At 41.9% G+C, this 27,008-nt stretch overlaps 1 protein-coding gene across 2 annotated transcripts; it reads right to left on the minus strand.

The window, feature by feature from the left end:
- Nucleotides 1–30: 30 nt before the first annotated feature.
- On the minus strand, nt 31–26,859 carry LOC134449154 (zinc finger protein 391-like). 2 transcript variants are annotated; one of them, XM_063198959.1, is made up of 4 exons: nt 26,395–26,859; nt 21,381–21,448; nt 15,566–15,737; nt 31–1,095 (listed from the first exon to the last, which is right to left on the minus strand). In XM_063198959.1, exons 1-4 carry the CDS (start codon nt 26,708–26,710, stop codon nt 158–160), a joined length of 1,494 nt encoding a protein of 497 aa, XP_063055029.1. In that variant the 5' UTR covers nt 26,711–26,859; the 3' UTR covers nt 31–157. The 2 variants fall into 2 exon arrangements, with proteins under 2 accessions (XP_063055029.1, XP_063055030.1); XM_063198960.1 differs by lacking the exon at nt 31–1,095 and adding an exon at nt 4,370–5,399.
- Nucleotides 26,860–27,008: the final 149 nt, after the last annotated feature.

Raw genomic sequence — 27,008 nt, forward strand, 5'->3', positions numbered from 1 at the left:
GGGGGAGGGGGGGGCCGGGCGACCCGCTCACCGAGGTTATTGGCTCTGCTCAGTGATATAGTGCATTTGCTCAGGCACCGAAAAATTTAGAGGGAACATTGGTTGCATCCCATTGAAAATTAATTGAATGCAATCGTCGGAAATATGAGAATGGGCCCTAAGGCTCGTCTCCTGTGTGAATGCGTTGGTGTCTTCGGAAATGCCCTGCCCGTGAAAAACTTTTGCTACAATGTTGGCAGGCATAGGGCCTTTCTTCTGTGTGGATGTGTTGGTGTCGTTTGAGATCCCCTGCCTGTGAAAAACTTTTGCTACAATGCTGGCAGGCATAGGGCCTCTCTCCAGTGTGGATGCGTTGGTGAATTTGGAGATGCCCTACCTGTGAAAAACGTTTGCCACACTGATGGCAGACATAGGGCCTCTCTTCTGTGTGGATGCGTTGGTGTCGTTTGAGATCCCTTGCCTGTGAAAAACTTTTGCTACAATGCTGGCAGATATAGGGTCTCTCTCCAGTGTGAATGCGGTTGTGTCGTTTGAGATTTCCTGCCACTGTGAAACATTTGTTACAATGTTGGCAGGCATAGGGCCTCTCTCCAGTGTGAATGCGTTGGTGAACTTGGAGATGCCCTTCTTGTGAAAAACGTTTGCCACACTGGTGGCAGGCATAGGGCCTCTCTTCTGTGTGGATGTGTTGGTGAACTTGGAGATGCCCTGACCGTGAAAACCTTTTGCTACAATGCTGGCAGGCATATGGTCTCTCTCCTGTGTGAATGCGTTGGTGTCGTTTGAGATCCCCTGACCTTGAAAAGCTTTTGCTACAATGCTGGCAGACATAGGGCCTCTCTCCAGTGTGAATGCGTTGGTGTCGTTGGAAATTCCTTGCCCGTGAAAACCTTCTGCCACAATGCTGGCAGGCATAGGGCCTCTCTCCAGTGTGAATGAGCTGGTGTGCTCTCAGACTTGTCCAGGCATTGAAGCACTCACCACAAAGAGAACAGCAGTGCTTCTTTGTTAGTACAGGCATCATTATTTCTGGCACAGCCGTGGATTTGGGAATTACAGACGAAATTGATTCCATTTCTGGCCCACCACGCAAAACTAAAAAAAGAGGAAATATCATTACATGTTAATTATTAGATCATCATAAAAAAAACATGTGTGATTGTCCAGTAAGCCTTTGAACCCACTTAAAGGTGCACTGTATAGCATGGTGGCCAAAGAACGTATTGCAACTATGCTGTTCATTTGAAACTGTAATCTTTTTTCATGAATATTTACTAAATAATAAACCAACAATAATTATAGGGATGCACCGATACTTCTCATTATACTCATACTCGTACTCGTCAAGCACTTGCCGATACCAGCTATGAGTACTACTATTACTCAAAACAATGCAAAATCTTGTCATGTTCTGTGGACTTGAAATCAGCATGGAAAAAATTGCCACCTCATACGTTTATTAACATTTAAATCTACATGGAAATGGACAATAAAAATATCACAGGTGGAAAAAAACAAGACCATGCATTTATTTTCATTGTATTTTGGTGGTAAAAGGTATCGGTATCGGTACTCGGTATCGGCAAGTACATACATTAATGTACTCGTACTTGTATCGGTTTTCAAAAAAAGTGGTATCGGTGCATCCCTAATTTATTATCAAAGTATGGTATTATTAAGTTATTATCAAAGGATGCTGGAGAGGATCCCCTTTTCGTGAATAAAATACTATTTTTCAGTCATAATGAATACTTACAATAAAATAAAAGTGGAAATAATACTTTAAAAATTTCTTCGTTGAAAATGATTCATCCTCTTAAAGGAACAGTCAACCCTTTTTTTGAATTTCACATATTTGCAGTATTTCCGAGCAATATTCATGAATGTGCATATCATTTTCTTCTCAGTGGTGTGCTTAGATTTATTGGTTAAGAATTATTAGCACAGCCATCCATTTTGTTCAACATCAGAATCCCATAAAAAATATCCGTCTGAAATTGCCAAAACATAAAATCCTGAACACTACTACCATTGCGATATAGTCACGGGCTGAATCTCAAATGGTGCACTTGTGCACTTTAGTGTTCATGTTTCAGTGCGTATGCCGTATTAGTTACGCACTGAAACATAGTGCCCGAAGTGCACAAGTGCACCATTTGAGATCCAGCCACTGTGTTTTCCGTTCTTTGGTCAAGTTCATTATATTGCAAACCTGTGCTGCACAATAACGTAGTGTGCATGCGTGCTGTTTGAATGTCTGGTCAAGAATGCAGACTTTGCCATGGTGGAACCAGCACAATGCCAGCCTCTCACTCATGTAGCAATATCAGATAGTTCATCGGATTCTGATGTTGAACAAAATGGAAGTTTCTTCTTGGAGTTTTTTTTTTTTAATTTGATGATCTAATTTGATGGTCCATCTTATTTTATAACCACGGTGGAATCTGGGTCTCTGCGCCTGTGTGTTGTGATGCAATGAGAATGACAGTGTTCAGTATTCCTGTCATGGCATTGTCCAAGCAATCATGTATTTGTGAACTCACAAAACCCCCTCCACAGTCCAGTGCAAATCAAGCTGATAAACAGCTTTGAGGTAATGAAAGAAAGTTAGCAAGTGTAAGCTACACTGGAAAAGGTTAACTAGAAGACATGTTTTGTCAAGCCCTTGTAATTTCCAAAGAATGTTGTAGTAAGTAAAGATGTGCGTGACTGAGTAATTGTGTAATGTACAGCCCTTGCCAGAGTTTTGTTGCTTTAACCATGTTGTTAGAGACTTTCAGACTTTCAATTGATCAATTGACTTCAGAAGTCACTCCTCCAAAATAAAGGCCACAACCCTCCTCAATGAAATTTCATGTATAAAAATAAAGTTCTTGGACCCAAGAAAGAATAATCACTCAATGAATGCAGAAAAAGGCACATTTTTACAAGACACAAGTGTTGTCGTCTCCAGAAAATAATGTCAAAAATAAGCAGAAAACGACTTCAATCTGCCGATTGCCTTTTGTGCCCCCGTGGAGCAGGGGCGGCAAGTGGAGCGGCAGTGCCAAGGCGAGCTGGGGTGGCAGGGGTGCCACAGCCAGAGTCATCGAAGAGGACCACATCCTCTTCAGTCTCCTCCTCATTGTCACTGGCCTCAGGAGAAAAGGCTGTTGACTCCGGGGAAGGTGGCTGGAGGGAGGGGCAGAGAATGGAGGGATGGAGTGGAGGGTGCAGAGGATGGAGGGATGGAGTGGGGGGTGCAGAGGATGGAGAGATGGAGTGGAGGGTGCAGAGGATGGAGGGATGGAGTGGAGGATGGAGTGGATGGAGGTGGAGGGTATCGACATCAGGGCAGGGACTGACCTCCGAGGAATATTCAAGGTCGTCTCCCTGGTTTGTATGAAGGGGGCCAGGAACCCCATAACTATGCCTGTAAAGGTACACTGTATTGTTGTACCGAACCGAACAGTGCTGTATTGAACCGAACAGTGCTGTACCGAAAGGTAGAGTGACATGCTACTCTGTTCATGTTTTTACATTATGCTGCCACTACATGCAGTGGCTCATGCAGAACGCTGAGAGAGAACGCAAGGGAAAAAAACAGGTGTAGAGGCTTGTTCTTTGTGAGACTTTGAGAAAAGTACTATTTCTTACACTGATGAAATCTCCGACCCAAAGTACCAGTTTGAATGTATTTTCCTTTAATATACATTGTACCGAAAATGTACCGAACCGTGACCCCAAAAACGAGGTACGTACCGAACCATGATTTGTGTTTACCGTTACACCCCTACCCATCACGGACATAAAACGCCAGCGCGTCTGTGGTGACGGCCCAGCCCCACTCCTGTTTCTCTCCTTCTTCTTCTTACTTTCAGTCATATACCTGTAGGTGTCCCTGACTCCGAGCGAACTCCACCTATTCCTACAGGCTTTCTCTGATTAAAAAGGATATGAATACACCTGATGAGAACATGGCCATGATGCTGTTTTAATGTGTTTGCATACTGCAAGTTTGTGTTGTTTTTCAGAGACTAATGCAAAAGTAGCCTATTCATGAAGTTTGATTCCGTTCCATCCTATTCTATGCTCACACAAGTTTTACATTCTGACCACTATTGTATTTACTATATTTTTATTACTGTATTTATCACTCTATTTATTGTATTTTGATTTACATACTTATGCTACATCTGCAAGTACCAGTGGCTAAACCACCAAGATGTGTATGATCATACTGTCCAGTTGACACAGATAAGAGACACCCACCAGGGACACAAACGATCTCCGCCACTTCCTTCCAAGCCTCGTTATTTAGTGTCTGTACGAGGCCAGGGACATATTGTAAATTATTGGGTACTTCCCAAATGCGCTAATCAAATGCTCCTCTTTTGTCTTTTTTGTATGGTTTTATTTTTTCCACAGGGTGTGAGACTTCATTACAAAATTCACATCATATTCATATCATACTGCATTTCATTTCATCACAACAAACCTCCTATTCATTCATTGGATGATGGAGCTCTACTTTTTGGCGTGCGTCATCTGTCAAAGTCGCCATGCCCCAATCCCCAGTCTTTGTGAGGACGTTGTCGCATCCCATTAAATATTAATTGAATGCAATCGTCGGAAATATGAGAACAGGCCCTAAGGCTCGTCTCCTGTGTGAATGAGTTGGTGTCTTCGGAAATGCCCTGCCCGTGAAAAACTTTTGCTACAATGTTGGCAGGCATAGGGCCTCTCTCCAGTGTGAATGCGTTGGTGAACTTGGAGATGCCCCGCCCGTGAAAACCTTTTGCTACAATGCTGGCAGGCATATGGTCTCTCTCCTGTGTGAACGAGTTGGTGTCGTTTGAGATCCCCTGCCTGTGAAAAACGTTTGCCACACTGGTGGCAGGCATAGGGCCTCTCTTCAGTGTGGATGCGTTTGTGAACTTGGAGATTCCCTGCACGTGAAAACCTTTTGCTACAATGCTGGCAGGCATATGGTCTCTCTCCTGTGTGAACGCGTTGGTGTCGTTTGAGATCCCCTGCCCTTGAAAAGCTTTTGCTACAATGCTGGCAGGCATAGGGCCTCTCTCCTGTGTGAACTCGTTGGTGTCGTTTGAGATCCACTGCCCATGAAAACCTTTTGCTACAATACTGGCAGACATAGGGCCTCTCTCCTGTGTGAACGCGTTGGTGTTGTTTGAGATCCCCTGCCCTTGAAAAGCTTTTGCTACAATGCTGGCAGGCATAGGACCTCTCTCCAGTGTGAATGAGATGGTGTGCTCTCAGACTTGTCCAGGCATTGAAGCGCTCACCACAAAGAGAACGGCAGTGCTTCTTTGTTAGTACAGGCATCATTATTTCTGGCACAGTCGTGGATTTGGGAATTACAGACGAAATTGATTCCGTTTCTGGCCCACCACGCAAAACTAAAAAAAGAGGAAATATCATTACATGTTAATTATTAGATCATCATAAAACAACATGTGTGATTGTCCAGTAAGCCTTTGAACCTACTTAAAAGGTGCACTGTGTAGCATGGTGGTCACAGAACGTATTGCAACTATACTGTTTATTTGAAACTGTGCTGCCTATAGCCAAATGTAATCTTTTTTTCTGAATATTTACAAAATAATAAACCAACATTTATTATCAAAGTATAATACGTTTTGCAGCTAAAAATGTCTATTTCTGGAAATTCAACATGGCGGATGATGGAGAGCATCCCCTTCTCGTGTAGAAAAATGCTATTTTTCAGTCATAATGAATACTTAGAATAAAATAATAGTGAAAATAATACTTCAAAGATTCTTCGTTGAAAATTAGTCATCCTCTTTAAGGAACAGTCCACCCTTTTTTTTGAATTTCACATATTTGCAGTATTTCCGAGCAATATTCATGAATGAGCATATCATTTTCTTCTCAGTGGTGTGCTTAGATCTACTGGTTCAGAATTATTAGCACAGCCATCCATTTTGTCCAACATCAGAATGCCATAAAATATCCATCTGAAATTGCCAAAACATAAAATCCTGAACGCTACTACCATTGCGATACAGTCACTGTGTGTTTCCCATCTTTGGTCACGTTCATTATATTGCATACTGCACAAACCTGCGCTGCACAATCATAATGCATTCTAATAAATTGCAATAACGTAGTGTGCATGCGTGTTGTAGGAATGTCTGGTCAAGAATGCAGACTTTGCCATGGTGGAACCAGCGCACTGCCAGCATCTCACTCGTTTCTGTTTGTGTAAAAGCAGCTTCCCATTTAGCAATATCAGATAGTTCATCAGTTTCTGATGTTGAATAAATTGACAAATTGAGTTTGTTCTTAATTTGATGATGTAATTTGATGGTCAGTGTTATTTTATAACCACGGCGGAATCTGGGTCTCTGTCATTCTCATTGCATCACAACACACAGGCGCAGTGTTCAGTATTCCTGCCATGGCATTGTCCAAGCAGTCATGTATTCGTTAAACAAAGAACTCACAAAACCAACTCCACAGCGTAATGCAAATTTCGTGCAGACCTCCGCTATGGAAGCTACTTGATAGAACATTTGACTATGTTACATCCAAGTCTTTCTGCCTTATTTTTGTGTAGTCCCTGCAATTTAATTTCTGGTCACTAGGGGCGTCTAGATATATACGCCAGCAATGGTGAAGAATCTTTTAAAAAATCCTGGTTCCGGTTCGTGGTCCGGATCACCACCAGAATTCAATCACTTGTTCCTTGGGTCATTACTAACAACTTCAGAAAGTTTCGTCCAAATCAGTTGATTAGTTTTTGAATTATCCTGCTGACATAATCTTTCAAAAAGTCCTGGTTCCAGTTTGTGATCCGGATCACCACCAGAATTTAATCACTTTTTCCTTGGATCATTATCAACAACTCCACAAAGTTTCATCCAAATCTGTTGATTAGTTTTTGAGTTATGCTGCTGACAAACAGACACAGACAGACAAACCAACGCGACCGAAAACATTACCTCCTTGGCGGAGGTAATAAAAATAAGCAGATAATCACTTCAAAAACACAAATACCCAGATCAGGTGTCAGACGTCAATTATGCAATCACTTTCACCTCTTCACTAAATCAGAATTGACCATAGGTGTGTGTTTGGAGTCATTGTGAAGTTGGAAACCAACACAATGAAAAAACAATGAAGGGCAATGACTAATGGGAACATATTCGCTATTTGTACAGCAATACAGTGATGTATTCATGCAGTGGAAACCATGGGGGCAGCTGGGAGATGGGGGGGATTCACGTGGCGTTTGGGGGGGCGGCAAATGAAAGACGGCAAAACAATGACTACAGTATGACATTGGCGCATGGAGAAACTATACGCCTACATTTCAACCATTATATTTTGAGAAATGACATAAGATTTGACCCATTTCTCATTTATGTAAAAAAATACAGTACGTTTGTGAAAATCTATCCTTTCTGTGTTCATTAAATGGTCAATCTTCCTTTGGTGCATGAAATGTATTTTTGTACATACAACTTCATTTGGGAGGGTTGTAACTTTCATATAAGCGACTTCTGAAGCCAAGTGATTAATTGAAAGTCAGGTTATTGGCTGTTATTATCCAAACAGATAGATGGGTGACAAAACTTTTTGCAACGGCTGAACATTTAGAGAATGTTTTTGGTATGATGATATAGCTCATCAACAATACAACCAAACATGACAATAACACAGAGGCCCTTACATAACAATTATAACTGACATCACCCTTATGTTAATCGACCATGTTTTACTGTAGTAACCATGGTTTTACCATAGTATGTCATGGTTACTCCAAGTACTCCAAGGGCGGAATTCTCCCACCCGCTTAAGTAAAAAAAAGCGCGCAACGGCGCCTCCGAGCTTACTCAAGCCAGTGAGTAAACGGGGCTTACTCGCGATTTCATCACTTGCGCGATTTCATCACTTGCGCACTTTGGGTGGGGCCAGGCCAAAATCAGGGAGTTCCCCATGTTAATCAATCCTAAGCGTATTCTCCCGTCCACTTAAGCGTGTTTGCCTTTACGCGCATCAAAGGGCTGCAGTAAGGTCAAGCGCCACTATGAGGTAAAATGTAATATTGCATTTGATGCTCGCTTGGCTCGCATTTTGAACATGTTACGGTATGCCTTGTTGATGTTCCTTACCGTCAGCGTGAGTCCAAATCGAAATTAATTCACAGTTTCACATACACATTCTTCAAAATATGACCAGCTGCCCAGAGCATGTTCTCATATTCGGTGAACTTACAAACAAAAGCAGGTAATTAATTAATCAGTATGAGTATCATCATGTTGTCTCCTGTGGCCACGACGTTAAGTAAAGGGTTTTTATTGCAATTCCTCCACTTTTGTGAAGTGAATCCCCAAGATGGCCGCTGGAGAGTGAGTGCGTGTTGCAGCTCTAGTCAACTGGCTTACTAACTTTTCAACTAACCATATGATGGACTTTATATTCTGAACTCAAATATTTCCTGGAGGCTTTGAAGCGAATGTAGTCTACTTAGTGAGAAAAATAGCACCATCAAGAGACTAAGTCCAAGAAACCAACTCCAACTTATCTGTGAGTCAAACGCTGGCGGCCTCACAATGAGCGAGGCAATTACGCTCCAAAGTATTTTCGACCTAGTGCAACAATCCAAGCGCGATACGGTCGCGCACATGGACTTAAAAATTGATACTCTTGGATCAAGTCTAAAGAAGATAAATGACTCTCTCCATATGCTTGGAGATCAAGTCACTGAAGTACAACAAAGAGTCAGCGCAAACGAAGACAACATTGCAGAGCTACTCAAACGGATAAGCGTGCTGGAGAAGGAAAACGCGCACCTGAAAAAATGGACTGAGGATACTGAGAATCGAAGCAGACGCTCCAACCTGCGCTTCATCGGAATCCCTGAGAAGGCCGAGGGGAACAACATCCATGCCTTCATGAGTGGCTTGATTCCTCAGCTCTTCGGAAAAGTCAACTTCCCCCTTCCTCCTGGGATTGAAATCTGCCACCGTGTCGGTAATGTGGATAACCAGGAGAATGTCACCGACAAAGGTCCAAGGCCGATCCTGGTAAAGTTCCAGAATCTCCGGGAGAAGACAAAGATTAAGAATCTCGCCAAGGACAAGAAAGACCCCCTCGTCTTCAAGATAATGGCTACGAATCGGGATGGCTCCTCAACAGAAAAAGAAGTAAAGGTCCACATCTACCCGGACTACTCTGCAGGGGTCGTCAAGAAACGCAGAGAATTTGATGAAGTAAAGAAAAAGTTTCGAGATCGGGACATTGAGTATGGTCTGTTTTTCCCCAGCACTTTAAGAGTCACCCACAATGGTAAGAGCCACTACTTCCGTAAACCTGATGATGCTGAGAAATTCTACAATGCACTTGATTCCTCTTCTGACTCTGATATGGCAATATGATGGTAGCCCTTTCGCTGCCCTAACGCAGAGACCAGCGCACGGTTCGCTGGATAACATCTTGCTTTTTGTTTTTGTTATTTTCTCCTGCAGTCAGTAGGCTAGGCCTATGAACTTCTCAGCCGTGGCGATATAAGTGCAAAACCTGCCGACTTTTTTCTTATTATTCTTTTTTTTTCATTGATTTAATTTTTTCCACTGGGACACTGCAACACCTCGCCGCTGGTCAAATTGTGCAACATGGGAATTATTTATGCTCATCGATGTGAAATGGACAAGGCCTATTCACAGACCCTGAAATGTCATCAGCTGTTCTGCGTTACTACTACGCAGGCCTATAGCGCCTATGGTCGCGCACGTCTTCTGTTGTTTTCTAGGCCCATCCTTCCTCTTCTTTCGCCATAAAAAAAAAAAAAAACATTGGTGACATCCCTGCGTGAAAATTGGACTATGCGCCTTTTCTTTTTTTTTCTCGTCCCTGCTATGTTGGCATTGCTTCCGAAGCATATAGGCACGATTTTTCATTACTTTATTGGACACTGACAGCTGTATACAGCAAGTTCAGAAAAGAAAAATAGAGCAGGTTTGACTTATGTTACGCTGCATGAAAGTGGAATTATGAACGCTGGTTCAAACAGACTGTCAAGCAGACAGACTTTTCTTTTATTTATATACTTCTCTTTTTTCCCTTTTCTCTGACGTTAAATCACTCAAGATAGGCTCACGTTTTCTGTGAGATATAAACTATAGTTTTTTTTTTTTGGAAACTGGAAAATTATAAGGCCTAGTTGGAATGAATAAACTAAGTATCTGGTGAAGTGTAGGACCAGTATGACTATTTTGTTGTGTTCTCTATCCCACTTGAGTAATGTGAAAGCCTAAGCCCCAGGAGTAGGACTGTTAAGCTCATTATATATTATATTAAATCAAGCCAGGTAGACTGAGCTTTACTATGTGACCCCTCACCCCTCCCCAATGCAATCTTATATTGCCTTATGTGGGTTTTTTTGTTCTGTGTTTGTGTGTTTGTGTGTGTGTGTGTGTGTGTGTGTGTGTGTGTGTGTGTGTGAGTGTGAGTGTGAATGTGTTTGTGTTGGTGATTATTGCTCTCTTTCTGCCTCCCTCATCCAGCTGTTTCTGCCTTCATCAGCTAGGCTACTCATTTATGATTAAGATGCTCTACCCCACCTTTCTTCATGGAAGATAAATGAATTTCGCTAAGGGGCTACTTATTGTACATTTGAATATTAGGAGCTTGATGCCTAAAATTGATTTATTGCGAGCTTGGCTTACCTACAACAAACCCCATGTGATTACATTATCTGAAACTTGGCTAAACAATGGTATCTCTGACAAGGATATTAAACTTGATGACTATGTATCATTCAGGAAAGACAGAGGATCTAGAGGTGGCGGACTATTAACATATGTTGCATCAAATTTGACTGCTGATCTTGCTTTTCCTGAGGAGAGTCCCCAGTATTTTGAAGGACTTTTTGTTAACATTACTTTTCATGAAAATAAAAGTTTAATTATTGGCAATATCTATAAACCACCATCTGCCCCTGCTGAAACCACTGATTGCATTTTGTCTACTATTAATTCCCTTAACCGTTCTACTGAAAAAATTATACTTGGTGATTTCAACTCTAACTGGTTAGACCGCTCCTCCCATAAGGTTCGCACTCTTTTTAATAGTATAAATTTATCTCAGATTATTTCAGAACCCACTCGAGTTGGCCCCAGCTCCTCATCTCTGTTGGACTGGATACTAGTTTCCCACCCGGGCAGAATAACTCAATCAGGTGTGCTACCTGACTCCTTTAGTGACCACTCAATGGTATTTTGTGTCTGGAAAATTAAATTGGTACATCCTCCTCCCAAACTGATTAAGATTAGGCATATCAATAAAATTAATCCTGAACACTTCATTCAAGACATCTTGAATGTGAATTGGGGAAGATTTCAACTAATTCCAACTGTTGAAGAAGCCTGGCACTTCTTTTATTCTGAGTTCCTGCAAGTAATTAACAAAAATGCACCATTGATTTCAAAGAAGATCAGAGGTCAAAATCTTCCCTGGATCAAAGGTGAACTTATTGGTTTACTTAAACAAAGAGATAAGGCCTGGGGAAAATTCCGCAAAACCAGAGATTCTACAGACTGGAACATTTACAAGGAGCTAAGGAATAGATGTAAAACTGAAACAAGGAATGCTAAAGCAAGTTACTTTAAGAATAGCCTGGCAACAGATTTTAAAAATCCTAAAAAAAAATGGAAAAAAATAATTATCTTACAAACAAATCCTCAAAATCTTCCACAACCCATATTAGTTCTAATGGCCAAATGGTAAGTGAACCTGTAATGATTGCTGAGGCATTCAGTCATCACTTTGCTACAATAGGACAAACTATGTCAGGTAACTCCCATTATGGGCCAAGCCTGACTCAGGGCAGGAGTAACAGTTCCTTTTGCTTCAATATAGTCTCCCCATTTGACGTCCAGAGGGTCATTGATGGTATGAGAGCTGGATGTAGTGCAGGCCCAGACGGCCTGGATATTAGGTTCTTTAAACTGGCCTCTCATGTTCTGTCATTCCCTTTAGCTGATCTATTCAACTTATCTTTAACAACAGGTGAAATACCTTCCTCATGGAAAAGTGCTAGAGTAATTCCTCTTCACAAGGGCGGCAGTACCTCAGATATGAACAATTACAGACCTATTTCAATAATTAATAGTGTAACAAAAATATTTGAAAAGCTCATATTTAACCAATTGTCCACATATCTTACGGACCACAACATATTATCTCAGCATCAATCAGGATTCCGACCCGGTTACTCAACCACAACTGCTCTCTTAAAATTTACCAATGATGTAATGTCAGCTGCAGACAGCAACATGCCCTCAGGTGCTATATTTATTGACCTCTCTAAGGCATTTGATTTAGTTGACCATTACCTTTTATTAGATAAGTTACATGCTATTGGCCTGTCCCGTACAGCTTTACTATTTTTCAATTCATTTCTTCATAACAGAACTCAAAGCGTCTTCTTTCAGGGTAGGGAATCTAAATTTAAATTAATTGATAAGGGCGTTCCTCAAGGTTCATCGTTGGGCCCTCTGTTGTTTTCTATTTTCATCAATGATTTGCCACAAATGTGCTCTGATAGTCAAATTCACTTATATGCTGACGACACTGTATTGTACTATTCCTCAGCTAATATATATCATATTCAACATACTCTCCAATTTGACTTCAACAAAGCGCAACAGTGGTTTCTGTCAAATAAGCCTCTCCTGAACAAGGAAAAAATCATATAACATGCTGTTTTGTACTCGAACCAGCTCTCTGCCATCTACTAACTGGTCAGTTACTCTTCTTGATGGAACACTACTAGATAGAGTGGAGGAGTTTAAATACCTGGGTGTCTGGCTGGACTCTCAGCTCTCCTTTAGACATCATATTAACGCAATTTCCAAGAAAATAACTGGTTGTTTAAAATCTCTTTATCGTTCAGTTGACTGCTTTTCACAGGAGGTCCGTAAAAGAATTGTAACTCAGTTAATTTTTCCAATTCTTGACTATGCAGATGTTGTATATGGTAATACTCCTGAAACTCATCTTCATCCTCTCAATGTACTGTACAACAGTCTTTGTAGATTTGTACTTAGATGTCCGTATAGGACACATCACTGTACAATGTATGAAGCCTTGAACTGGCCTGCACCCAAGAATAGAAGAAAGCTCCACTGGTCAATTCTCATTTTTAAATGTATACACACACAGTCCCTTCCTTACCTGAAAGAGCTACTAACCCCCCTAAGCTCTGACTATAGCCTACGTAATATTGACCATCTGTTCTTAGTGACACCCAGAATTAGAAAGGAAATCGGTCGCCGAGCATTTAAATTCAAAGCTCCATCAGTTTGGAATAGCCTTCCCTCTTCATTTAGGTCCATCACTTCCCTTTATATTTTTAGATCATCTTTAATCACTTACTTTGAAACATCCTGCTCTTGTTTCTGAAAGGCCTTAGTTGCTGGGTCGGGTTTTTGTTTGTTTGTTTCTGGTTACGGTCTGTTTTGTTTTTGTGTTTTTTGGGTTTTCTGTTGTCTTGTTTTGCCCTCTTCCTTCTCATTCTTTTTCATTTTTCTTTTCATTCATATGATTTCTTTAACAACTAATGGCATCTTGTAAACCATACTATTGTAGCATGTTGGGTGGTGGGGTAGTTTGGAAAGCAACGCCAGTCAGTGAATGAGTGAGTGTGTGTGTCTATGTCTACTGTTTTGTTTTGTTTTTTGTTTTTGTACTGTACTGTCAGTAGGACCCCCTCGAAAATGAGATGGCACATCTCAAGGGGCCATCCTTGTAACAAAATAAATTAAAAAAACAAAAAAAACAAAAAAAACAAAAATTATTGGAACTCGTGCATATGTGCATGTAACCTATTACTTTCTGAACGGATGCCCGACATACAAAACCACCACATACTGAGGTAGGCTACAGGTTGTCCTATCCGTTTTTGTAAGGGCAGAAAATATTTCCTGAATGTCATTACAGCTAAACGTAAAAAGGTAGGCCTACATATCAGAGCATGTCTTTGTCATTTCGCTTCTGGTCTCTATTACACCCCATCAGCTGGCTTGGCAATGCATTGCATGCCCATGTCCAATTAATTCCCATGTCTGCGACAGAATATAAACTCTCCGTTTTTTCATGACGATCGATTTCCTTGTTCATTCTTCGGCATGCATGTAGCCTAAGTGTAATATCCTGACGGACAGCTGAGATCCAAATATTTCCAATAATTTTAATGTCACGTTGCTGTACAGATAAGCAGAGAAACACTTTTAAAAGTCAGCAAATACTATGTGTTTGTTTAACTGTGGGAATGATATAGCATGACTTTTTGATTTCCGGAATTGTCCAGGCAACACGCCAAACTCCATTTTTAACAAAACGTTTAATCATGTTTATTATTTCAATCAACCTGTTGCGCACCAAAACGCTCAGCTGAGTTCCCGCCAAAGGTACACATTGCGTTTCCATCTCAATATCTCACCTCGACTACTGGCCTTGTGCTTGTGAAAATGAGCTGAGGTTAGATTTTGATATGCTTTCGCACGAGGACTTTTGGCACGTGGTTCTAAATTCAAAGTTAAAGTTCAGTTTTGGATCTCAATGGACTGCCGAGGTTTTCACATGGTTGATCTGAAAATCCATGCTCCGTGGTTTCTTTGAAACCACAACTGATGAAGTCGGGGAGGACTCATCCCCCCATAGCATATATCACGCCCATGTTGGGCTACGCGCTGTTTTTCGGAGTTAAGCGCGAGGGGTGTGGTAATATTGCAGAGGGGAGAATGCGCGCAGGATCAAGGTGCGTAAAAAGTGCGTGCGTAAAACCGACTTAAGTGGAGACGGGAGAATTCCGCCCCAAGTGAACAACAATACTGTACTATGACTTATCCATATTTTGGATTGGAGGGCAACCATGAAAAACGTGGTTCCTGACTATGAAAACTAATCATGGATCATGGCTATTCATGGTTTTCGTGATTTTTTTCCCAGCATGGTTCGTCACATTTGTGGGTTTCGTGGTTACCCAAAAAAGCATGAAAACTTGTGAGCAGCTGTGGTGCAATGGTTAGGGATTTGGACTGAAGATCACAGAGTTGCAGGCTAAAATCCGACCCTTACCTCTCCCTATACCTCCATCCATGGCTGAAGTGCCCATGAGCAAGGCACCTAACTCCAAACTGCTCCAGGGACTGTCACAAATACACGCTTAAGATAAAAAAAGCACCTGCAAAGTGTAATTTAATAAATAACTATAAACCGTGTTTAAAGCCATGGTTAGTTTTAGAGTAAAACCATGGCAAATTATTGTAAGGGTACAGTTAAACCATAGTCAAACCATGATTGAAATAAAGTCACTTTTGTCATATTATATCATAGTGAACCATGCAAAAAACCATGTAAACCATGATTTACCTAGGTTCATTTTCGTGAAGGCAGTACAGGTCACACATTAACTTTCACCAATTCATCAGCTATTTTGTGTGTCTCATACTGTGTGATTGTCAGTTGTGATCTTCTGTAGGGTTTGGGAAATTGAGAATTGCCACTGGGGAGGAGTGTTTGTGAGATAACTTACCAGTTTCAGGTTTAACCCCATCTTTGTTTTTCTTGTCATTCGTGCCTTCTTGACCTCGTCTTGTACAGCAGTCTACCAGTCGCACTGATAACCTCCTCAGCTGGTATCGTGACACTAGATCTGGATTTGTCTCAGAGCTCAGGACAGGAGCCATGGCTGATCCATCTTCATCCTAAACCCACAAATGGTTGTCACAGTCATTTATATTTTCCATGTTAGCCATCAGCTTGGCATGGGACCACCGCGGATTCTCTCTCTCTCTCTCTCTCTCTCACACACACACACACACACAGTCACCCAATTTCTCAAGTTCTGGTTGAAAAAAGGCATTGATCTGGCTACTTGCGTCTTTGAAATAGAATGCTGGTGTTCCTGCGTGTCACTTACAAGCCTCTGCAAAGAATCTGCGCTTGAGACTCTAGGAGCGCAATATTCTTCCAGTCTCAGTCAGAGCATTTGCAACGTTCCTCAGAAAGGGGAATGAACAGCTCCGACACTGAGGCAAGTGTTCATTTTGAAACATGCGCAGCAACCCAATATCCATGATGAAGACGTGTTTGTGGTACTGTCGCGCCAAACTTGCTCTGAGGCTGTTATTTTAAACCTCACCGAGTTTCTCCTATTAGTTCAATGCGCCTCCAACCCCGGCGTTCGTTGTCTGTTCTTTTTGTGATTTTCGCTATATTTGTTGTTTATTCAGACCTAACAATATGAGTAGGCAGTCCACAAGCAAATCGTGAAGATCGGATTTGTGGGTTTTAATCAGTCACACCACGAGAATTTTAACGGTTGAGTGCGCTACAGGGGAAAATGCTTTAGTAGGCGATCTAAACATGGCTACTGTAGTTTACTCATAAGAATTAATATATGGACGTTCATAAAGGAGTTTAAAGTGCGCAGAATTGCAACTTGTTCCAGTCGAGGGTATCGGGGAGGGAGGGGGAGAAAGAGAGGGAGGGAGGGAGAGTGTGCGCTGCCTGCACCTGGAACTTGTGCGTCTGTTCGCTTTTTTGCTTTTTGCTGATGTTTAAATATCTTTAACAGAGCTGATTTGGGATTTGACTGACAATTAGCTAGTAACAACGTGCATTTTGTTGAAATAAGCTGTCTAAGTAATAATTTGTGAAATAACGATAGCCCACCAATAGTAGGTTATTTTACATCACACCATGGACCTATAGCCTACAAGCCATTCAGTGTGCTTGAGAAAGATAGATAACAGAAAGTAAGACTACATAACTTACCCTAATAATGAATACCAAAAAGCCTATTTAGAGCCTATTGTGCTCCATGAGGATGTAATTAAAAACATATATATATATCCCCCGCCGTGATGCTTTTAAAATGTGAAGGGGTGTAGTCGCATTTTCCTATCGTTTTTGTTAGACACATTTCTTCTTGGAGCAGGCGTCCATCTTAATTATTTAAACCTCTGAGGGTGCTGGCCCAAATGTTAAATTCAATGTTTCAAGAAGGATGCTGCGCCTTGCATAGCAGTGTTTTTATTGCACATTAAATTGTTAAAACATGGCGAGAGAGACAATATTATCGATTATCGCAATCATTTCTTGGCCAATTTATCGTCTGCCAAAATGTGTTATCGTGACAGGCCTACGTCTAAATTACACCCAGCGCATCTACGTCGGTAATGAGAATATGTTGCAGTTAGGGTAGGGAGTCTGCAAGAAGAGCACATCTTTGCACCATCTGTGGTTGGGGTATCAGTGTGATTGTAAAGACATTTGATTCCTGAAGTGTTTATCGCCCCTTGCTGAGTTTTTGTAGTGAAGTGTGTGTCTGGCAGCGTGATGAACGCAAGCACGGCGAGTAAAGTTGCCGGGGTAACCACAATCACTTCCTCAACTTGTCAATTAAACGTCGAGGATCAAATTAATTGTTATTAAAGCGTTTCTAAAGAAATTTGGTCAGCGATTAAGTGTAACAGTGTTCGATAAGCAATAAGCCACTGGAGTCCGTGGTTTATGCTCTATTGATAATGGGTAAGGGGACGTTTACGGCACTCCGCTTCGCATCGTGCCCCACTCCCCTTGCCAGTTATCAATCAAGCATAACTCAAGTCCTCTCGTGGCTTACTGCTTAAATTAAAATATTGTACTGTACAGTACTGTACCTGCAGCAGGTCAGTTTTGATATCAGCCTGAGGAACGGCCGTGGTGGCCCAAGACCTCAGGAAAATAAAAGTGGATTAAAAGGGAGCTCATCTGTGTGTGGTTCTCTTTCTTCTTCAAACTTCACGTTTTGAAGCATCCGGCTAAAAGAAAATGTATGTGCATGAGATTTGACTAGGATCAGTTTTGATGTTTGAAAAGGAGGGCATCAGGTGTATTGCCTGTGTTTATAGGGTGATTTATGCCTGGAGACCAACTTCCCTGCGTTGTGATGCAGTGAGCCGTGCAGTAATCGGAGTGAGCCGTGCAGTAATCGGAGTGAGCACCCCCCCCCCATCACGCATGTACTCTGGGCACCTCCCCAAAATTGTGACTCAACGCAGTGAATGATGCAGACGGCATCAGAGTGAAGGGCGGGAAGGAGAGAAAATAGGTCTCTGATTGGTCCTCTCGATCAGCCTGCTCTGTCCTCGAGTCGAGAACAAGCTACTTCCTTGTTCTAACTTTCGTCGGGCTACGGATGATGAGCTCTTCATTAAATAATTTGACCGTGCTTTTGTCGTTTCATTTAACACGAACCAAAGACAACACATGCGCTTGCAAGTTACGATGCTGAAGTTATATTTGGGCAGTTGAACAGTGTTACCGAGGAAACATTCCGCTTCGTGCGACCTATCCTCGTCAAATGAGCCACTTCTTTCTTCCTAACTACCTCGGTGGCTGGCAGGGCGATCAAAAATGCACGTAACATAAAGATTTAATGTTTAATTTTCATTGTTGTCGATTCTGTGTAGCTACAAAACAACAGACACATCTAGTTTACTCCTTGTATTGTGTGTGTGTGTGTGTGTGTGTGTGTGACACTTTCGGTTTTCGGCCGAAAGCCAACTGAATGGCCGAATCGGAGGCCGAATAGAAAATGAATTGAAAATGGCCAGTAGCCTCTTACTGCAGCAGGGGTCGCCGGCAACCCTATTCACTTGCTGAACTTGATTAACTACATCATAACAACATTACTGTGACATTACAGAGAGCCATAGTGCTGCGCTAAGGGGTTAATTACACTAATTTCAGTTCTACTCTAACATTTGAAGAAGAGGTGCTCCGATCACCATTTTCTGGCCCGATCACCGACACGATCACCAAAAATCTTTATCTGCCGATCACCGATCATTGCCGATCACAGAAATTATTTCCTATTTTTTTTAATAGCCTATTACTTATCCTTATTGAATACCATTTCTGGCCATAAACCAATCAATCTTAATTTGCACAAAAAAAAACCCTGTCGCTTTAAATGAGCAGCCTCGTGAGGAGAGCCCCTCCCTTCTCTGTCACTCACTGTCCACAGCTGCAGTGCTCCGCGACCGTTCTGAGACTGAGTCTGTGTTCCATTATTCACCCTCTGTACTGTGTACCTTGTTTGAGTGCAGTGAAGTACCCTTTCCACCCTCCGCAATTCACGAGGCGAGTACATTCCGATTCCCGTTCTGTCTGATACACTGAACGGAAATGACGGTTGGTCGCGTGTCATCCGAGTTTACCAACCGCCAATATGCAATTCAGCACAGAAGGCACTGTTCGTTATGCTGACACTTTTTAAAGTTATCCCTGCCTCTAATACACATGGCAATTGTCTTTGGAATCAAAACTATGCTGTTATCACGGAGATTCAACCGTTTGACAGATCTGACACTCAACTACGTCACAAACATGGCGGCCGTTGAGTGCGAAAAGTGTAGAGTAACACCACACTTCGAAAAATGACCGTTTTGGGGGCGTTATCTGGGTAATTTACAGTACACTTTACCGTCGCGATTAGAAATGGAACACCCTGCGTACCCAAATACAGTGCGGAAAGGGCGGACAGTACGAGTATTGGAACACAGCCAGTGCTCTCTCCCTCTACCCTCACCTGTCGCCGTTTGGCGTTTCAGCGACTATCAAACTAATCGACTGACTGTCAATTACAACTTTGAAAACAATAACGTTGGCATGCTTGTGCGGACAACGTGAACCCGTCACGTGCTGACCGAGGCAACTACACAGGTTATAACGTAAAATGGCTAACTGGCGAGAAGTAGTCTATCGCAAATTACATTGTGACTGAAACACTTGAGATTCTACATACACAAAACTTCACTTGAAAGAACAGGCAACACGCACAACACAGCGTGTCTGCGAGGAAAGCTCTTTCTCTGTAACACTGTCATAGATTGTAGAATTCCCTGCACAGACTCATTGATGTTTTTCCGATCACCGATCAGGCTATTTTTGGCCATTATGCAGTCCCACCAGGAAATCGCGGGCATTTTCTCAAAAAATCGCGGTCGGAATTGCCAGATGGTGCACGAGGATTTCCAGAAAATCGCGATAAAAGTTGCGGAGCTTCTTACTGTGTTGTTGCGATTTTGTTGCGGCATGAAGTGAAAGGTGCGATTTTTGTTGCGATTTTTAATGTGTTTCCCCACACTTGAAAGTAAAGGACACTGCCACATTCCAGTCCTCTGGTGTTTTTATATTATTTCCATTTTTATATTGTAATTTTGGTCCTTAAGCAAAGCAGGGAAGCGGCCAGGCTGAGTTTTTAGCCAGATTGTCGTCGTGAAAAGTTCCATCTCTTTCATGCTGCCATTACGACACCCTTCATTACAATGCTGTTTATGGCCATTTGACTCTGTTTCAAATGTCATCATCACCGTTTCAAATTGTAAGCATACAAACTTCGTATCATGTCGATATCCATTCCTGACTTAAAAAGTGGATACATAATTACTATAAGTAGGCGGGCGGAAGAGGGAGAGACAGAAAGTAGTTTTCCACCAAGTGCTCGTATCCAGCCATAGCCCAATTTGCGCGAAAGAGATTACTATATCGGCCAGGCACGCACGCAGCATTCACAATGAAGGATGGAAATTACTGCTTTGTTGTGGACAAGGCATTTGCGCATCTCAATTCGGAGGGAAAATGTTGCCTTCTGTATGCGCACAAGTCAAACACCAAAGTGGTCCAGCAGGTGGACCGCTTTAGAAAAAGAAAACATCTTGTTGTAGGAGCCCTATACTTGGCGTAATGTAGATGACTGTCATGAAGTGTTAATTATATATTAAAAATGTAGTACTATTGGTTATGCCAGACTAGTCATACATTTTCCCTCCTGTGACCATGCGAGCAGACGCGCAATGAGAACATGGCGTTTCCTACATTCGTATTTATTAGTTTTCCCCCCCTCACCGACAACTTTGTACATGCATAGTAAAGTGCTGGGACTGATTGCTAGGTTACTTTTTTATTGTATTTTTTTTATTGTATTATCCTTTTTGAAAGTTGCGAAAAACGACGCGATCGCAACATCGCGATTTCCTGGGGGGACCGATTATCGGCCGATCATGATCGGCTGCCGAGCAATCGGAGCACCTCTAATTTGAAGACTTCAAATACACATTTATTTTCTTTCAAAAACATGTCTAAACATTTATTGTAAGCCGTACATTTAAGCAATATTTAAAAATAGTGAAAAATCTAACTTTTAACTGAATTGTAATATTCAGTTTCTGTTTCGGTATTCGGCCAAGTGATTAATTATTTTTCGGTTTCGGTTTCGGCCACAAAGTTTCATTTCGGTGCACCTCTACGAAAAACCCATGTATAGGAAAAGGGAAACCCTGAATGAAGTACCACTGTACCTTGAACGGTTCAGCTTTGACGGCTGCAGATAGCGAGGTCTGCTCTGTGCAAAGGGGCTCAGCTTCACCTACAGGTAAAGAAAAGAACAGCAGGGTGGTGAAAAGGGGGCATAATTTGAAAGGTGTCGCTCCTCGCAAACCCAATGATAAAATTGCTGTGTGTGCACTGCAATGGTCAGGAAAAAATCTGGCGGAAATGATTTTCACCATGTGGTCTAAAAGCATTAAGTTACAGTATCTGTCTTGGATCAAGGTGTTGGATGGTTAGCCGCCCCGGGCCCAGTTATCCTTTCTGTGATACTGCACAAAATGCCATGCCAGAGTCAGACTGGCTAAGTTGCCTATTTTGAAATTCAAATCGGCCTCTTTTTTAGAGTGAATAAAAGTTGAGCATCACAATTTTCCCACTGGAAAATAAGACACAGGAAAGAGTAGGCTGATGGTTTCAAACAGTAGCATAGATGCAGGTTAAGACCCTCCGAGAACAAATTATCTCTGAAAGGCATTCATTCAAAAGGTGTGAGTGAAAACACGTGATTATTGAACCCCCGTATTCTATGGAGTATGTTAACCGGTTAACAGTTAATCATTAACTGTCAAACGCCAACATAAATACGATGTTGCTATCAACATGCTAAACCGGGAAAACTGGCAGACTACACGACATGAGGGAGATTTCACTGGTCCTGATGCATGTTATTTTTTATACTTAAAAAATGCCATAACTGCAATGAGTCCAATTGCCTTGGTTTTGTACTTTCAAAACTTACCATCGAGCTGAAGTTAATGCTTAATGTGACTAGACTTTACAGCAGGAAGCAGTCCTTATAGCTCACGTGAGATGTGAGATCATGTAGTTCTCAACAAATTCTGATTACCCGAGGGATAGCAACATTACTTTATTATAACTATGTTTTGTTTGATAAACACACCGATGTGGTTGTGCTATACCTTTTGTTAATATGGAATGAATGCGGCCATAAGTGAAGGTATCAATGCGCTGTCAAAGCGCGCAGAAGGACACACTTCCCACAGCATAGAAAAAGCCACGTTTGAATTTGCGTAACCAAACATTGTTTCATGTCAATGGTCATGTAAACAGGAAAAACTTTCGTCACATGTAACTACAGCCCCAAAACTTACCGTTGGCTAGGGGTAGGTGATATGACGATATTAAATCGCGAACCGTGAAATGGAGTAAAAGATCGTCTCGAATCTGCCAAAGTGGAGAAATCTTATAGATAATTTTGCAGTGTGGATGTTTACTATCAGTATCAGAGTGATGTCTACTTACTTGTCTTCACTTTTATTCTTTACATTATTGTATTTCAATAGCACACCTTATGAGGGTGTCAGTGTGTTTACATTTAGTTAATTCCTAATTGCAAATAGTAATGTATATAAAATGCCTGTTTTTCCGATTGTGATAAAACAATCGGAAGCACGATTTTACGTAAAAAAAACGTGATGACATTTTTTTCCATATTGCCCGCCCCTATCGTTGGCCATGCCGAGTAGCTACAAATGCTAACAGGAGTGAAAGCGCATGTCGGGGCCCAACATGGGCCACCTACCCCATGTGGGCTCTTTGCACACTGCATGCACAGTATGACGTACCAGGAAGAGGATTTGTCTGATATGTGGCCTACCATGACGTGTGTTTTCTGGGACAGCGTTAAACAGAACTGATTGTTTTACTATACTTTCACATTTTAAGTGTTTATTTTGCAGCCGTCCACAGGAGGCAATTTGTGATTTAAACTCTCCGTTTTATATGAAATATAGAACCATCACAGAAACGCTAAATAAGGTCACCAACTGGTCAGCTAACCAATTCGGGAGCGTACCTTTGTTCCCTGGGTCCTATATTCCCCTGTCTTTGTATGGGACCGGGGAACTTGGGACCCTTTTTCTAAAAAAAGGGTTTTATGTTCCCCGCATTGTATGTTTCCGAGTTTTCAAATTGTGCCCTTCCCAAAACCATCTCTAAACCTAACCTGTCAGAGGTGCAACAACATCCTGCGCTTTGCCATGCGGCAGCAGTCTACTTGGAAGCAGCGGAGAACATAGAACCCTTTTTTGAAAAAAGGGTCCTAAGTTCCCCACATTGTATGTTTCCAAGTTTTCAAATTGTGTCCTTCCCAAAACCATCCCTAAACCTAACCTGTCCGTAATGCAATGTTTCTGAGTTATTTGTGCCCTGACCAAACGGGGAACATAGAACCCTTTTTTTGAGAAAAGGGTCCCAAGTTCCCCACATTGTATGTTTCCAAGTTTTCAAATTGTGCCCTTCCCAAAACCATCCCTAAACCTAACCTGTCCGTAATGCAAATGTTTCTGAGTTATTTGTGCCCTGACCAAAACTATCCCTAAACCTAACCTGTCAGAGGTGCAACAACAACCTGCACTTTGCTATGCGGCAGCAGCCTACTTGGAAGCAGCGGGGAACATAGAACCCTTTTTTGAAAAAAGGGTCCAGACGTTCCCTCCCTGGTTGCGGGGAACATAGGACCCGGGGAACATCGGGATGACCCCACCAATTCACAATTCAGAGCACAATATTACATTATTTACAGCGACATACTACATTTGATGTAAAACATTGATATAAAGTAAGGTCTAAAATAAATAAGGTAACTTAACATTTCCCTTTGTGTTAATGTTCTGTCTGGACAATGGAGTGCTGGAAAATAAACATTTAAAATGTGAAAGCCATAATGTGCATGTGCAGTGTGCAAAGAGCCCACATCGGGTAGGTGACCCGTGTTGGGCACCAACAGTGCTTCTGACTGACCGGGAGGTTGCACAACGCTTAGAAGGGTAGGGCCTACTCATCTTGTCTCACTTCTGAGAAGAATGTATTTCATTGTTAAAGTTTGGTGGTTTAAAACTAAAATTTGAAGAAACAAACATAAACAGTTTTTTTTAAATGACATTAAGACAGAACACATACTTCGCCTTTATGTGTGGGTGGTTGACATGACGCCCTGTTTTTACGCAACATTAGAACCTACAAAATTGATATTTTTCCTCTTGAAAACAAATGTAAATGTCCTAACCAGTTATACCTCAGTTATTGGAGAGTGGTGTGGAAGTTTAAGATGACTATTAGCCTCTTAATATGTCTACATATTGCAATGTTTGTCATTCAATGCTTAGGTTCATTTATGGTGTCCCATGGTGTGACTGCTCTTATGGAAGGAACAATATCAGAAAGAGCATTGGGGATATGTTTGTGCAGAATATTAATCATTTTGTTGCAGCTTACACCGCAGGACACATTTTCCCAAAAATGGCAAAAATTGGGCGAAATTCCACAGACACTGACATCCCCATTTTTACTCTTTTTTTTTCAAAATTTCCACCCATTTGTTCAGGAATTGGAATATGTTTCCTCCTTTAAGTGTGTTACGGCCTTAAACGTCAACCACCAGTGTACATGTCTACTGGTGTATCTTAGTTATGATGATATGCCTACTTATAATAATTTGGCTAAATTTGGTGTCATGGCATGCTAAATTCCATGCAACTTTCTGGTGCAGTCTTCATTGGAAGAAGTAAGCTTAGGCATAATCCCACCCTGACCCACCAGAGCCATCTAATAACAGAGTTGCGCAAACCGGGGACCAGGAAGTTGGTTGGTGATGTGATTCGTGTGGATTAAAATGTTTCTTAACAGTAAACTTCTGTTCGTTGGAAACTAACACAGAACCATCACATACCAAACAAAGATTAAGNCATACCTGTCAACCATCCCTAATTTCCCGGGAAAATCCCTATTTTTGACTCATTTCCCGATTTCTTCCCGATTTGATTTTTTCCCCGGAAATATCCCGGATTTTTCACATTATCAAAAAACACCGTTGGTCCAGTAGGCTATTTATAGGCTACCCACGGCCCTGTCCGACGAGCCACACCCCCTCTTGAAGAGATAGACAGAGGGTCTTGCAAGCTACCTGCCAGAAGATGGTATGCCAGATACCAAGAATTGAAGTTCCTTGAAAATATGAGCTGTCAACTTCGAGCTCCATAGCGCTTGTGCGCCCACTCTTTTCCTCAGAAACCGTCAGTTCATGCAACGCACAAAACAGCCTCGTAACAGCGAATCATGCGATTAACTTAATCACAACCTGTACCAGCACCAAGCTTTGCACGAACAGACAACTTGTGCGACAAAACAACGAGAAGAAGAACTCATTGCGCTCATTTCATTGTTTTGTTTTCATTGTATTGTTTCTCCACGCTGTAAAACGTGTGCTGAGGGATTTTAGACAGAATCTGTCTTTGCATGCGCGCTGTTGTGAAAAGCAGAGTAGAACGCACCGTCCGATCTGTCTCTGTCATCCCGTTGACTGTCAAAATTTGGCCTTTAGAAATTTTCCCGGATTTTGGCTTAAAATATGGGAATTTTCCCGGATTTTGGGAGCTCAAAGTTGACAGGTATGGATTAAGTACAAACAAATTACATTACCTTCACCACATTTTCTGTGTTCTACTGCCACCTCCTGGAACTAAGTAACTTCTAATAGAACTAAAGTCAATGGGGATTTCCATGTTAACGCTCCGTGAGGCTCCATGAGAGCCGCCATTGCTGTGGAAAGATTGGTCCATAGAGGTCTATGGGAGTGGCGTAACTCTGATATTAGATGGCTCTGTGACCCACCATGTAGTAAACTTAACCAAAACCCAATAAAATCCCCTTGTCATGATCTGTTATCTCAACAGGTTGCCATCCTGTGTAGCCATTGGTTGTCATTTCCAGAGGGGCTCGAACCCCAAAACAATTTGTACCAACGACACTAAGAAAATCTTTGATTTTACCTGATGTGTCGAATTACCTGACGTCACCCTTTAAAATCTGTGACGGTCGGACCCTATAACCCTAACATGTGAAAGTGAAGTGACCCACTTGGTTTTTTAAAAATTGCATTATCATTTTCAGGAATCTTTCCACCTCCGATCACTGTTTGATGAATGCATGCATACGATACCAAAAAATCTAGTTGGAGCTTACTTTTCAGAGGACCATCACCACCACTTTCTTCCAGGTAGTCTTCTGTCCTCCTGATTGCCTTCAGTGTCGTCTCTTCACTTTCGCATTTGATGGGCAACGAGGAAAGTGACGATTCACAGTTCTCTTCTTTAAAGACCTTTGCTTCTGTTGTCGACAATGCCCCATTACAGACAGCAAATGGTGATGACCAACCTTTTGAGTCGGTCTCAACTTTGCAATCCAAAGCATGCAAAGAAAACACAACTCCCTCGCCATCATTGAACAGACTGTTGTCACAGTCGTCCTCCACTTTAATGACCTTTAGCGCGTTTTCCATGGTTGGTAAATCAGAGAAGTCTTTAAACGTTTGTGTTAACCGTGAGTCGTTTTAACAGTGAAGTGTCTACGGTACCATATCTGCCAGTGCCAGCCCAAGCTAAACAACCGGGTGTGTGAAGCCGACGACGACATCTGCGAAAATTTGAAGATGGCCGCCCGCCACTTTTCAAAATAAAAGGGGGCCTGTAGGCACAGACCTGTATACAGGTCTGTGCCTGTAGGTGTAGCTGTAGCAACCCAATGTAAGTAGGCTGCCGGATAGGCCTACATTTATAAACTTGTGACTTAAATGCCTT

The sequence above is a fragment of the Engraulis encrasicolus genome, chromosome 5 (genome assembly GCF_034702125.1).
Source record: "Engraulis encrasicolus isolate BLACKSEA-1 chromosome 5, IST_EnEncr_1.0, whole genome shotgun sequence".
Classification (NCBI taxonomy): domain Eukaryota; kingdom Metazoa; phylum Chordata; class Actinopteri; order Clupeiformes; family Engraulidae; genus Engraulis; species Engraulis encrasicolus.